At 40.5% G+C, this 10,992-nt stretch overlaps 1 protein-coding gene across 2 annotated transcripts; it reads left to right on the forward strand.

Moving 5' to 3' along the window:
* The first annotated feature begins 204 nt into the window (after positions 1–204).
* rad51ap1 (RAD51 associated protein 1) lies at positions 205–10,853 on the forward strand. 2 transcript variants are annotated; one of them, XM_085137371.1, is made up of 9 exons: positions 205–462; positions 560–606; positions 4,788–4,917; positions 8,075–8,181; positions 8,264–8,347; positions 8,433–8,570; positions 8,657–8,842; positions 8,923–9,060; positions 9,159–10,853. In XM_085137371.1, the coding sequence occupies exons 1-9, from the start codon at positions 446–448 to the stop codon at positions 9,284–9,286; spliced, it is 975 nt and encodes a 324-aa protein (XP_084993497.1). In that variant the 5' UTR covers positions 205–445; the 3' UTR covers positions 9,287–10,853. The 2 variants fall into 2 exon arrangements, with proteins under 2 accessions (XP_084993497.1, XP_084993496.1); XM_085137370.1 differs by having other exon boundaries at positions 206–462; positions 8,920–9,060; positions 9,159–10,347.
* The last annotated feature ends 139 nt before the right edge of the window (positions 10,854–10,992 follow it).

Below are 10,992 nucleotides of genomic sequence, written 5' to 3' on the forward strand. Positions count from 1 at the left end.
GCTATTTGAGTGAAGCAGATTCGACACCTTAAAAAAACGAGTTAAAAAGAAAGACAGAATATTATATATTGCTTTCTGATTATTTCTGATTTTAAAGATTAAAACAGGTTGCCACAAACTGACTCTTTTTCTGTATTCTTTTGTTTTGTTTAGAAATAAACGAATCTGCTTCCGGTTTCCGGTAGATTTGTAAACAACTGACGTCACTTCCGGTCCGTTCAGGCGGGCTGTTTGAGAGCTCGGGGGGACCGACGTATCTCACGTTAAGTTTGTGTAACTAAAGTTTTATAGTTTACGGATAGTCCAGTTTACGGATAGTTCACGAAAAGTGACATCTTAACTTTGTTATCGTGTGGAGATCGAAAGCCTTCACGCAGCTGGAGGGAGTAGTAGTGTTGATTAGCCGTGTCAATGCGGTTATTGTTAGCTGACTAAAAAGCGAGCTATGGACCGACCATCTAGGTAAGCTACTGCTTTTGTCGATGCCTGGTAAACTAGATCTGGTGAGGCTAAAAACTGTTTGTTTGTTTGTTTGTTTGTTTTTATTGTTGACACACAGGAAGACAAAGACTGTGAATTACTGTGAGACCAAGGACTTCGATGATGGTGAGTTAAATTGAAAATCTGTTATCCTGGCCCATTTGATCAACAGTGTGATAAAGAAATAGCATATCATGTCATCATTTTATAATCCTACATAAAGTATTTACACAAGGACATGTAGGTTCGTTCAAAAAAGAAATTACACCGCTTTGAAATTAGTCTTTAATATCAAAATGTGTGCAATATACTAAAGATATGACTGCTATTCTATAGAAACAGAAAAATCGAGGCAGATTTACACAAGACAATTTAAAGTGCTTTACAGAGGATAGAAACAGAGAAACTGGATTAATATACAGTCATAAGAAAATGTGAGGGTAGACGAGTTTAAATACCTGGGGTCAGTTTTCTAAAGCAAAGAGAGGTGAAGAAGAGAGTGCAGGTAGGGTGGAGTGGGTGGAGACGAGTGGCTGAAAGGCAGCAGCAAGAGTGAAAGGGAAGGTTTGCGAGATGCAAGTATGGTTTTGACAGGAGGTGGAGCTGATGATGCTCAAATTTTTGTTGGTGTTACAAGGATGGATACAATTAGAAATGAGTACACTGGAGGGACGGCTCAGGTTGAGGGGTATGGAGACAAGATTGAGATGGTTTAGAAATGTGAAGGGAGGGGGTGGGGGCCACAGAGACAATTCGTGGATGTAGTGAAGGCAGACATGCAAGAGGGTTGGTGTGACAGAGGAGGATGCTGGGAATAGTGTGAGATGGGGCAGATCTGCTGTGGAGACCCTTAAAGGGAGCGACTGAAAGTAGAACTGCATACAAATTTAGATAAATAAATTAAAACTTTATGCAAGTTCTAATGACTTGCTTTATGATATATATTAAATACTAAATGTGTGTGTGTGTGTGTGTGTGTGTGTGTAAAGGTAAGGAAGGAAGGAAAAATACATAAAGAGATGTATGTATGTGTGGGCAACAGAGTGAAAAGGTGGTGGTCACCTTAAAGTCTTTAAATGTTATAATAACAGGTTGATTTTAAGTGTTCATAAAGAGGTTGTTCCACACGGAGAACCAGACTGAGACGGAGATGACACACAAATATATATCACAATGTCACCAGGAGACCAAAGCCCTGTACAGGCTCTTGGAAATGCATTGAGGAAATTAATGACTGGTTTTGCCACAATTTTCTCCAGCTAAACAAAAACAAAACTGAAGTAATAGTCTTTGGTGCCAAAGAAAAATGATTACAGGTCACCAGAGAACTTCAATCTATACACCTAAAAACTAGGGGTGCAACGATACTCGTATCGATATCGAACCGTTCGATACAGTGCTTTCGGTTCGGTACGCATATGTATCGAACGATACAACATTTTTAATTTATTTTATCAACTTTCCTTCTGATGATGCTGTCTGTGTTGAGCGCTCAGTGGATCTGCGCTCGACAGTGCAGCCTAGGCGGAGTAGTCGAACACAGATTCACTGAGCGCAGGGCAAGCTAGCGAGACAGAAGCTAGGCTAGTTGCAACATGGCAAATTGAACCTCCCCCACCCTCATTCAGATCTGGCGTTTGGAACTATTTTGGTTTTCATGTGATGTATGACCCTGAAGGTAAGCCTGTCATGGACAAAAGTAAAACAGTATGTTGGATGTGCCAGCAATGCTCAATTGGTGGGAACTAGTGTGTTAGCGCAGTTAGCTCGTTAATGTGTTGACGTCTTCCAGCCCCACTCATGAGGTGATCCGCGGTAGCTCGTTAACGGAGATTTGCCGTGTTGTGACGTTAATGTCATTTCAGATTTACGCTGACAGCACTAGTGGGAACACAACCAATATGACTGCACATTTACTCCGACATCATCCTAGTGCAAAGACAAGTGGAAGCAGAGAAAAACAACAAGCAGCATGCTACAAACTTTACCCGAGTCATTTAGACAGCCGTTAGCACACGATTCTCCTTATGGGGACCTGATATGTTTAATATGCTGCTGAGAATATAGCCCAGAAGAAGCGTATAGTATAGCTTTTATTTTGGAAAGAGACATTTCTCCATAATAAACTCTCTTTTCCAAAGATGAGTGATTCCTCAATCAGATACAGGGCTCGCAAAATCGCTAGCCCGACGGGGCTTTTTTCCAGTCGGGCTACCAAAATCTATCTCTGCCCTGCCCGTCGGCCTATCCTAGGAAGGAAAAATATATGTCAATGCTTTTGCATTCTTTTGGAAATGTAGCTGGGTAATTATGTCATTGGCATCGGCCACTGTCAATATGTGACATACTGAAATCGCGTTTGAATTTGCGCTTGTTTTTTGCTTTCACTTTGCAATCGCGTGAACTGTGTATAGAGAGCGACAGTACTGATTGGTGAGTGATGATAATTTGCGCACCAATTCCTCTGACATCGTCTTATCAATCGTTAGCTTACTATGCAAACATGACAAGTGAAATCTCCCGCAGCTTAAACATGTGAGAGGTTGATCGCGCAGAGAATCGCTGAGCGTTATGTTAGTGCGTGTGTAAAAGCAGCAGGATATATATTTTAGTTCTGCTGAGCCAAATAAGACAGGTCAGCGTGAAGAAGTGACAGCCAAAGAAAAGCTTACCACAAAACGGAAAGGTTATGACAAATCAGACTATAAGGAAAAAAGAAAGTGCAGCTTTATGGTTTCATGGACAAAAGAATTTCTGTGGCTGCAATATGACGAGCTAAATAACCAGGGCTGCACATAAGTGGTCCGCAGGTGCGCATTCGCTGTCAAAATAAAAACCCGCACAAGATAAGAAGTTGCAATGCGTGTTTGCGTACATAAGATTTTCAGGAGGACAGACATTTGTTTAGAACTCTTAAAGATGTCGAAGAAGCTCCTTTAAGCAGTTACTGTGATGTTCCTCCACCTCCAAAGAAATGTCAGAAGGAGTCCGAACCACAAAAGAAGCGCGTATTCTCTGAAAAGTGGTTGCAGGAGGTGAGCTGGCTTCAAACAAATGATGAACGCACAGAGATGTGGTGCAGAATGTGCCGTGAAAATTTAATAAATGACAAATTAATAAAAAGGCATGAACATTTTTTTTGTATCGAAAAAATATCGAACCGTGACACCAAAGTATCGAACCGAACCGAACCGTGAATTTTGTGTATCGTTGCACCCCTACTAAAAACCACCAACCAGCGAGAAATTTGGGTGTAGTGATGGATGCAGACTTGAACTTAGAAAAACACATTAAGACAATAACAAAATCAGCTTACTATCACCTCAAGAATATTTCAAGGATAAAAGATCTGATGTCTCAACAGGACCTGGAAAAACTAGTCCATTCATTCGTCTTTAGTAGACTTGATTATTGTAACAGCATCTTTACAGGTCTGCCTAAAAAATCAGTCAGACAACTACAGCTCATTCAGAACTCTGCTGCTCGAGTCCTCACTAAGACCAAAAAAGTGGACAACATCAGTCCAGCTCTGAGGTCTTTACACTGGCTGCCTGTCCGTCAGAGAATAGACTTTCAAGTTCTGATGCTGGTCTATAAAGCTCTGAATGGTTTATCACCAAAATACATCAGTGACCCCCTGACCTAGTATAAACCTTCCAGATCCCTCAGGTCATCTGGATCCGTTTTTTTTTATCAGTTCCCAGAGTCAGAACCAGACACGGAGAAGCTGCATTCAGCTTTTATGCTCCATATATCTGGAACAAACTCCCAGAAAGCCTCAGATCAGCTGAAACATTCAGTTTATTTAAATCCAGGTTGAAGACTCACCTGTTCTCAGCTGCATTTGAATAAAGCACCAAATCCGCACTATTTTACTTTTAAGCTTAAATTTCAAAATTTACATTTTAACTACTGATTTTATCTACTATTCCCTTCTTCTTCTTCATCTTCTTTTCCATTTTAAATCATCCTTTTTATTTGTTTTTTAATGTCTCTGTAAAGCACTTTGAATCACCTTGCTGTTGAATTGTGCTATATAAATAAACTTGCCTTGCCTTGCCTAGATGTCTCGTGTTAACTTGATAAATCGCAGTCACTGCAGTGGTGCTATTTCGTGCAAAACAAAGTGGTGTGATCAGGAAAAAGACATTGCAACAAAAAACGTGCTATTAGATACTGTTGCTTTGCAGAAGACTCTTAAATTCCAGGAAACCTGTAGTACAGTAGGGTGCACATGTGTAATCCAAAGGACTCCCTTTCCAGTCTTAACAATGGTATCTTTGTCCTTTGTCCTCATTTTGTGATAGATGAGGATTTTGCCTGTGTGAAGGCCCCACCCAGCAAAAAGGTCAGGGAGGATGTGAAACAAGAACAGAAGAAATCATTAAGCAAATCCTCCAGTCAAGAGGCCACCTCACAATCAAGCCAGAAGAACAGGTAGGTGGCGAGTTAATCTGACACTGGCTGTGACAATCAGGTAAGAGGGCTCATGAAACCTGCTGTGAATAAATGTTACCAGTTTTACTGCTGTTTAGTTTGTTTCCAGCAGAGGGCGCGCCACTTGTGTGTATCCTGCAATATGGGGAAGTTTTGCTTCAGTCCGTTAGGCAGCTACAGGTTACCTATCTACCTGCAGGGGGCGGGGGTGCCACCACTCTGTGGATTACTCTTGCTTGTGCTGCCCTTGGTTTATCCGCTATCCGCTAAGAATGAAGTTCTAAAGCACAAAAGAGCTGAAGTGAAGCCGAGCATTAAATATAATCAAGTGTCCACTGCAGCCACTGTCTTTGCTTTTCATCTTGTACCTTTGCTTTTCTTTTTTTGCGTTCCTTTGTCGCTCCTTTGCCTGCTTTGGCCCACTTCTCAGCTCGTCAGCATTTGGTTGATACACAGTGTCATCCACCTTGAGAAGCATGAAGTGGGCATGTATAGGAGTGCGTTTGCATTGGTTACTGTCAGTAGGCAAATATCTTTACAAATAGACACAACCACAGTACCGTAAATGTATGATAATGGCTGTACAGGGAGAGTCTGTATTAATGTATTCGCATATAAGAACTTTTTTTTTTTCCATACCGGAGAGAGTTTAAAGATAGAGTTACAGGCAGCAATGTTGAGGACAGCATTTAAAGAAGATAGCTTTATGTAACGTTTTCATCGTAATCCGAGAGTGCTTCTGTGCTGCAAACAGCCTGTTTCAAACTAACCTGCACACCGACCAAAATCATAGTTTAACATAATTCATTTTGTGTGTCATTGTCTAATGTAGCCATTCCCAAGCTTAAGATGGCTGTGGTCCATTTTGAAGCCCAAAAATGTTAAGCGGCCCACCCAAGCCTATGGTCATCACATGGCCCTGTGCAGTGTTTCCTTTTAGCTGATCCTCTGAAATTACAGCTGGTAACACTAGTATAGTTTTTGCTCACTAACAATGAACTATAAGATGCATCCAAGATCCAAAATGGGCCCAACGTTTAAGAATAACGTAGTATTTAGGTCAGATTCTTGGCTTACCTGCACTACCTTCAAGGCCCACCAGGGGGCTGCAGGCCACACTTTGGGAAACACTGGTCTTATGGTTTGAAATTCAATTCAATTCAGTTTTATTTATATAGCGCCAAATCACAACAACAGTCACCTCAAGGCGATTTATATTGTATGGTAGATCCTGCAATAATACTAATAAGCTAATGTCCACATTTGCTTATTTTAAGTCATTGTGGCCCTAGCAATGACAATATTGCACCACATGATGATTAAAAGGATTAAACTCACAGATTTTTGGTCTTTTGTTGTAGGTGTAGATATGATATGTAAAAAAAATACCAGTCCAAAAGTAAAGATACTCGGGTCTAGCGCCAATGCATTAATAGATTTTCAAAATGGGTTCATATTTTGTTGAGATGAGTAACTAAGGGTTGGAGATAAGCAGTGGAAATTATAACTTTGTTCAAAATTATGTGTTCATTTTGAGTTCATCACTGTTAGTTTAGATTGAGAGTAGGGGTGGGCGGTATAAACGGTATACGGTATAAACAATATAAATTTGGCCAACGATAGAGATTTTGACTATACTGCTCTACCACGATATCGCATGTTGATGGTGTCATCAAGCTGCGCCTTTTGTGGTCAAAAGCATTGCAGCGGCTGCAAACAATATCATCTGCAAATTATGCCAAGCGACAGTAATAGCAAAGAGACAAAGCACTTTTGGAATATGGGGAAAGCCAAAAACTGCGCTTCCTCCACTTCCGTACCATTGATTCATTAATGCTGAATTCTCTCGCAGCTGCTCTGTTCCCATGCTGTTGCAGTATATTAATGACTAACTTCGTATTGTGGATGGATTGTGGATGGACTCAGTTGTACTCCTAACTGAAGTTTGCCGTGGGCACCTCACCCGTGCCAAAGCGCTCACAGGCGGAGGATAGTCCTCCCCCAGCTGCTATCAGGGCAGGAGATGTTCACACCTATGCGTCCAAACTGCAAATGAATCGCGCATAAGCGAAGCCGCTGCTCCCGCACTGACTGTAACGCAGTCAGTTCTTCTTTTACTGTTATGCAGTTTTGTAGATCACAAGGTTTAAAACTACTAATAAACACACACCCACACACACAAAGTAACTCCACCAGAGTGCCAATTTCGGGTCACTTTTGCTGGTAAAGGAGCCCGGATAAAGGAGCAGGGTTGGAATTGTGACATTAAAAAACAATAATTCCTAAAAGAAATTTAATTTGTAGTTCTAAATAAATTCTATATGCATTTAGGACATTTTCTACTCACTTTCTCTTCCACAATGTTATTTCTCTCTCCAACAGCGTAGGTTACAATTACATTAGCATGACCTATTATGCAAATTAGGCGATGACGTCATTTAGCGACTTCTAGCGCCTCTTCATTCAGTCAATAGTGATTTTCCTTACTGAGGAGTTGGCAACACTGCGTGAGGCTCCTGACTACGGCAGCCGTAATGCTCCGGCAATCCATCAAGCGATGCGCCTTCATAGCTTACCAAAGTCGTACTAAAACATTTTTTGACCGATTTCTATGTGCCGTGTAACATAAAATCGGTTCGAGGTCAGAATTCATACATAAGGCACACCGTCGATCTTTGAGAAAATTAAAGGATTTTAAGTGTGCCTTATAGTGTGTAAAATACGTTATACAGAAGAAAAGAATATATCGCGATATATAGCGTTACCGCACATGCTTCAAATTATACCGTGATATGGATTTTAGGCCATATCGCCCAGCCCTAACTGAGAGGTGCACTGGGTGTGCAGTCAGCTTGAAAGTAAGCATTCACTTTTAAAGAATATACTGCAGACCGCGTATAAATGTTTGGGTTGAAGCCTCGCTGTGATGCTTTAACTCATTGAGGTGGTTGAATAGTAAAGCCGTTCAAAGTCACTGATAAAATGATGACTGGCTTATCAGCTAAATTAAAACAAAATGTTGATTATGCTGAGTTAAATAAAAAAAAATGTCACCGAAAAGTAGTCTTTTCTTTTACATTTTTATCAGTTGTATTCATTAGAAATGCTCAGAGGTGAAAATCTCTAACATGGCTTGAATCTTGATTCATTTGTGCAGAAAGCCACTGGACGAAAAGCTGTATGAGAGGGATCTCGAAGCAGCCATCACGCTTTCCACGCTCAATAATGCAGGTGAAGTGAGGGACCAGTCTCATGTCAGTAGAGGTATGATTTGTTCTTTAAAATGATCATTAAATTTCATGTGATTAAAAGGATGTTGGCTTAATTTCTTGATAAATTTATCCAGGAGATGTCAAATTTCCAGTAGATGAAAACACAGATCCAGCTTCTCTGCTCCTGTCCAACTGCAGTGTGGATGGTGCAGTTATGGGTAAAGTCTAGCAGGTTTATTTATTTATGTAGTTGAAGATTTGATTTCCTTCCCTCTGTTTAATATCATTATGGGTTTTCTTCAGGTTTGGACAAAATCACATCAGAGAAAGGGTCGCCTGCCCCTGCCAGGCAGAGAAAGGCTGCCTACAAAGCTACTGAGGAGCTGAAAAACAAGGATGGTGATGATGATGATGATGACTATCAACCCAAACTGACACCAGGTTACTTTGCCATAGCTTTTTAAGTAGTTGTATCCATTTTTTGTCTTTCTTTTTGTGTCTTTAAAGTAACAATAATGCTTTTGCAGATTCAGAAAGCGATGAAGATTTCAGTGAACCATCTGAGAGCGAAGATGACGAGTTCAAAGTAAAGAAAGCAAGCAAGACTAAAAAGAAAGAAAAAGCAACAAAGAGTGAAAAAAACAAACAGATTCTTGCTTCTAAAAAAGAAAAGCAACCATCAAAACCATCAAAGCCTAAATCGCAAGCAGCAGGTAAGCCCATGAGGATCATCAGCTTTTGTCTGCGAATCATAATTTCACATTTGAATGAGCGCTGTTCCTTCTCACAGCAGCTTCTACCCCAGTGACAACACCTCCAACGGCCAAACCTGCCTCTAAAAGACCTGCGTCATCCTCCACAGTCTGCACATTGAAGCCTGCAGCCTCCCTGAGCCCAGCAGCGGGAAGAATGCCCAAGTGGAACCCACCAGGTACTGAATGACTGAACAGCAGCACAGCTGGAACACATTCCTGTAAAATTAACTCCATTGAACATATTTATCAATTTATTTCTGTTTTTTCCTCCCAGCTCAAATTGGAAAAAGTCCCTCCACGTCCCAGAGTCCAGCAGTGAAGTCTCCGGGTCAGGGTCTGCGGCTCGGGCTCTCCCGCCTCGTTCGAGTCAAACCTTTGCACCCTAGTGTTGCAAGCCACTGACTGAACTGACCTCAGAGGTCAGGTCATGTTGTGTTTTTAAAGTTTTCAGTTATTTTTACGCAGAGACTTCTAAATATTAATTTCCCTTAGTGTGATACAAAATTCACAATACTGAGAGGGTCTTCACCTTGAAGCTGATGGAGCTTAAGGGTGTCCTCTTACCCCTGGATGCTGTTTGAGGTTAAATTCTGAAAGTGTGAGTTCATGTCTGAGTTGTCTTTTTTTTTTTTTTTGGTCCTGAATTGTTACCTGACATGTTACCTCCACTCAAAGCACATTTTTTGTAAATCTTGTACATACATTTAAATAAACATATAAAAACAGGTTACATGCGTTTGCTATCTTTCCACACTTGTTAACTTTTTTCCTAAAACTGCACACGATCCATAATGAAAACACATTTAGCCAAAAATGGCTGACAGAGCGCCTCATAACCTTTTACATAATCCTCTAGAAAGGCCAGTGCATCAGTCGTGCATCATTACAAGTTAGTGCCACTGTATTATTTATGGTTACAGCAAGCTGGAATATCTTTTGAAAATCAATGTCATATATTTACGATAGACACTGCCTGCATTGTGATTGAAATGTTTCTAATTCCTTAATTCCATTTGTGGTTATTTTGTTTCACTAGATGCATAAAAAGAAAGTACTTTATTGCTTTACAGGCTGCTGGATCAGCAAACTTCCAAAACCTCTTCTTTTATAGAGGTGCTTACATTAAGTGCATTTGATTAGCAGCTCCTGGCTTCTACTTTCCCTCTTACTTACTTTGAATAAATAAGAGTGTACTACTGTATGGTTTCACATGACTGTTGTTCCCAAACTGTGTATTTTATCCTCATCCTCTGCCATCCACTCACAAATGTGCTTGTTGATAATTGTCTGTGCACATGCATCATTGTTACAAAGGTCACCACAGAAAGAGCATAACTCTTCTGCTGCCAGCAAACTACTTACTAGTAGCATAAAAAACAACACTTATTTCAAGGTTTAACCCTGAAACAAAGCACAACATTATAGCTCTACTAATTGACCCAGCCCTTATACTTTGGTGGCTGATTCCCGAGTGGAGCCAGGTGAACACTGGCTCCTTGAGGAAAATGAGTGGCAGCTGAGCTCAACAGCGAGGCAACACACACTCATACAATGTGCAGGCCTGCTAGGGCCATAACAAACAGTCACGTGTCAGTGCCTCTGGGACTCTGAGAATTATGGCTGAAAAGTGAATACACAAAGGTGTATAAACTTAACACCTCCATAATCTACACACAGGATGCCTTTCCCAACCTTCCTTGTTCAATGTTTACCAAATATATTAAGAAGTCTTTAACATCCAGTATACCAACCAAACAGAAGCAGTATTGGCTTAAGTTTGAATACCAGGAATTCAAAGGCACAGTTGTAATACTGCTGTGACAACAATAATTTGTATTGTCTTGTGTGTGGCAGTTTTAACGATGAAAACTAAACCAAAAATAAAAAGAAGCAGTGTGTCGATGAAGCTAGTCACGTGCACAAGTGTATGGACAAAATCTGCAATGCAGTTAAAATGAATGAAAAGGCAGCCAATGATAATAAAATGAAAATATCCCTTTTTTTCTTATTGGATGTGATATTTTTTGACATTGTTGGATAAATCATGGTCACACAAAGAAATTTTAACTCCTTAGATTCCTAACTTGCTCTTGCTTAATTTCTTTAAC

The sequence above is a fragment of the Neolamprologus multifasciatus genome, chromosome 17 (assembly GCF_963576455.1).
Source record: "Neolamprologus multifasciatus chromosome 17, fNeoMul1.2, whole genome shotgun sequence".
Lineage (NCBI taxonomy): Eukaryota > Metazoa > Chordata > Actinopteri > Cichliformes > Cichlidae > Neolamprologus > Neolamprologus multifasciatus.

What these genes read in the sequence shown, in the direction of transcription:
- rad51ap1 (XM_085137370.1), top strand. An exon ending in TGTGGATGGTGCAGTTATGG is followed by an intron (nt 8,348 to 8,432) that starts GTAAAGTCTAGC and finishes GGTTTTCTTCAG; the next exon opens with GTTTGGACAAAATCACATCA. An exon ending in GCCCAAGTGGAACCCACCAG is followed by an intron (nt 9,061 to 9,158) that starts GTACTGAATGAC and finishes TTTTCCTCCCAG; the next exon opens with CTCAAATTGGAAAAAGTCCC.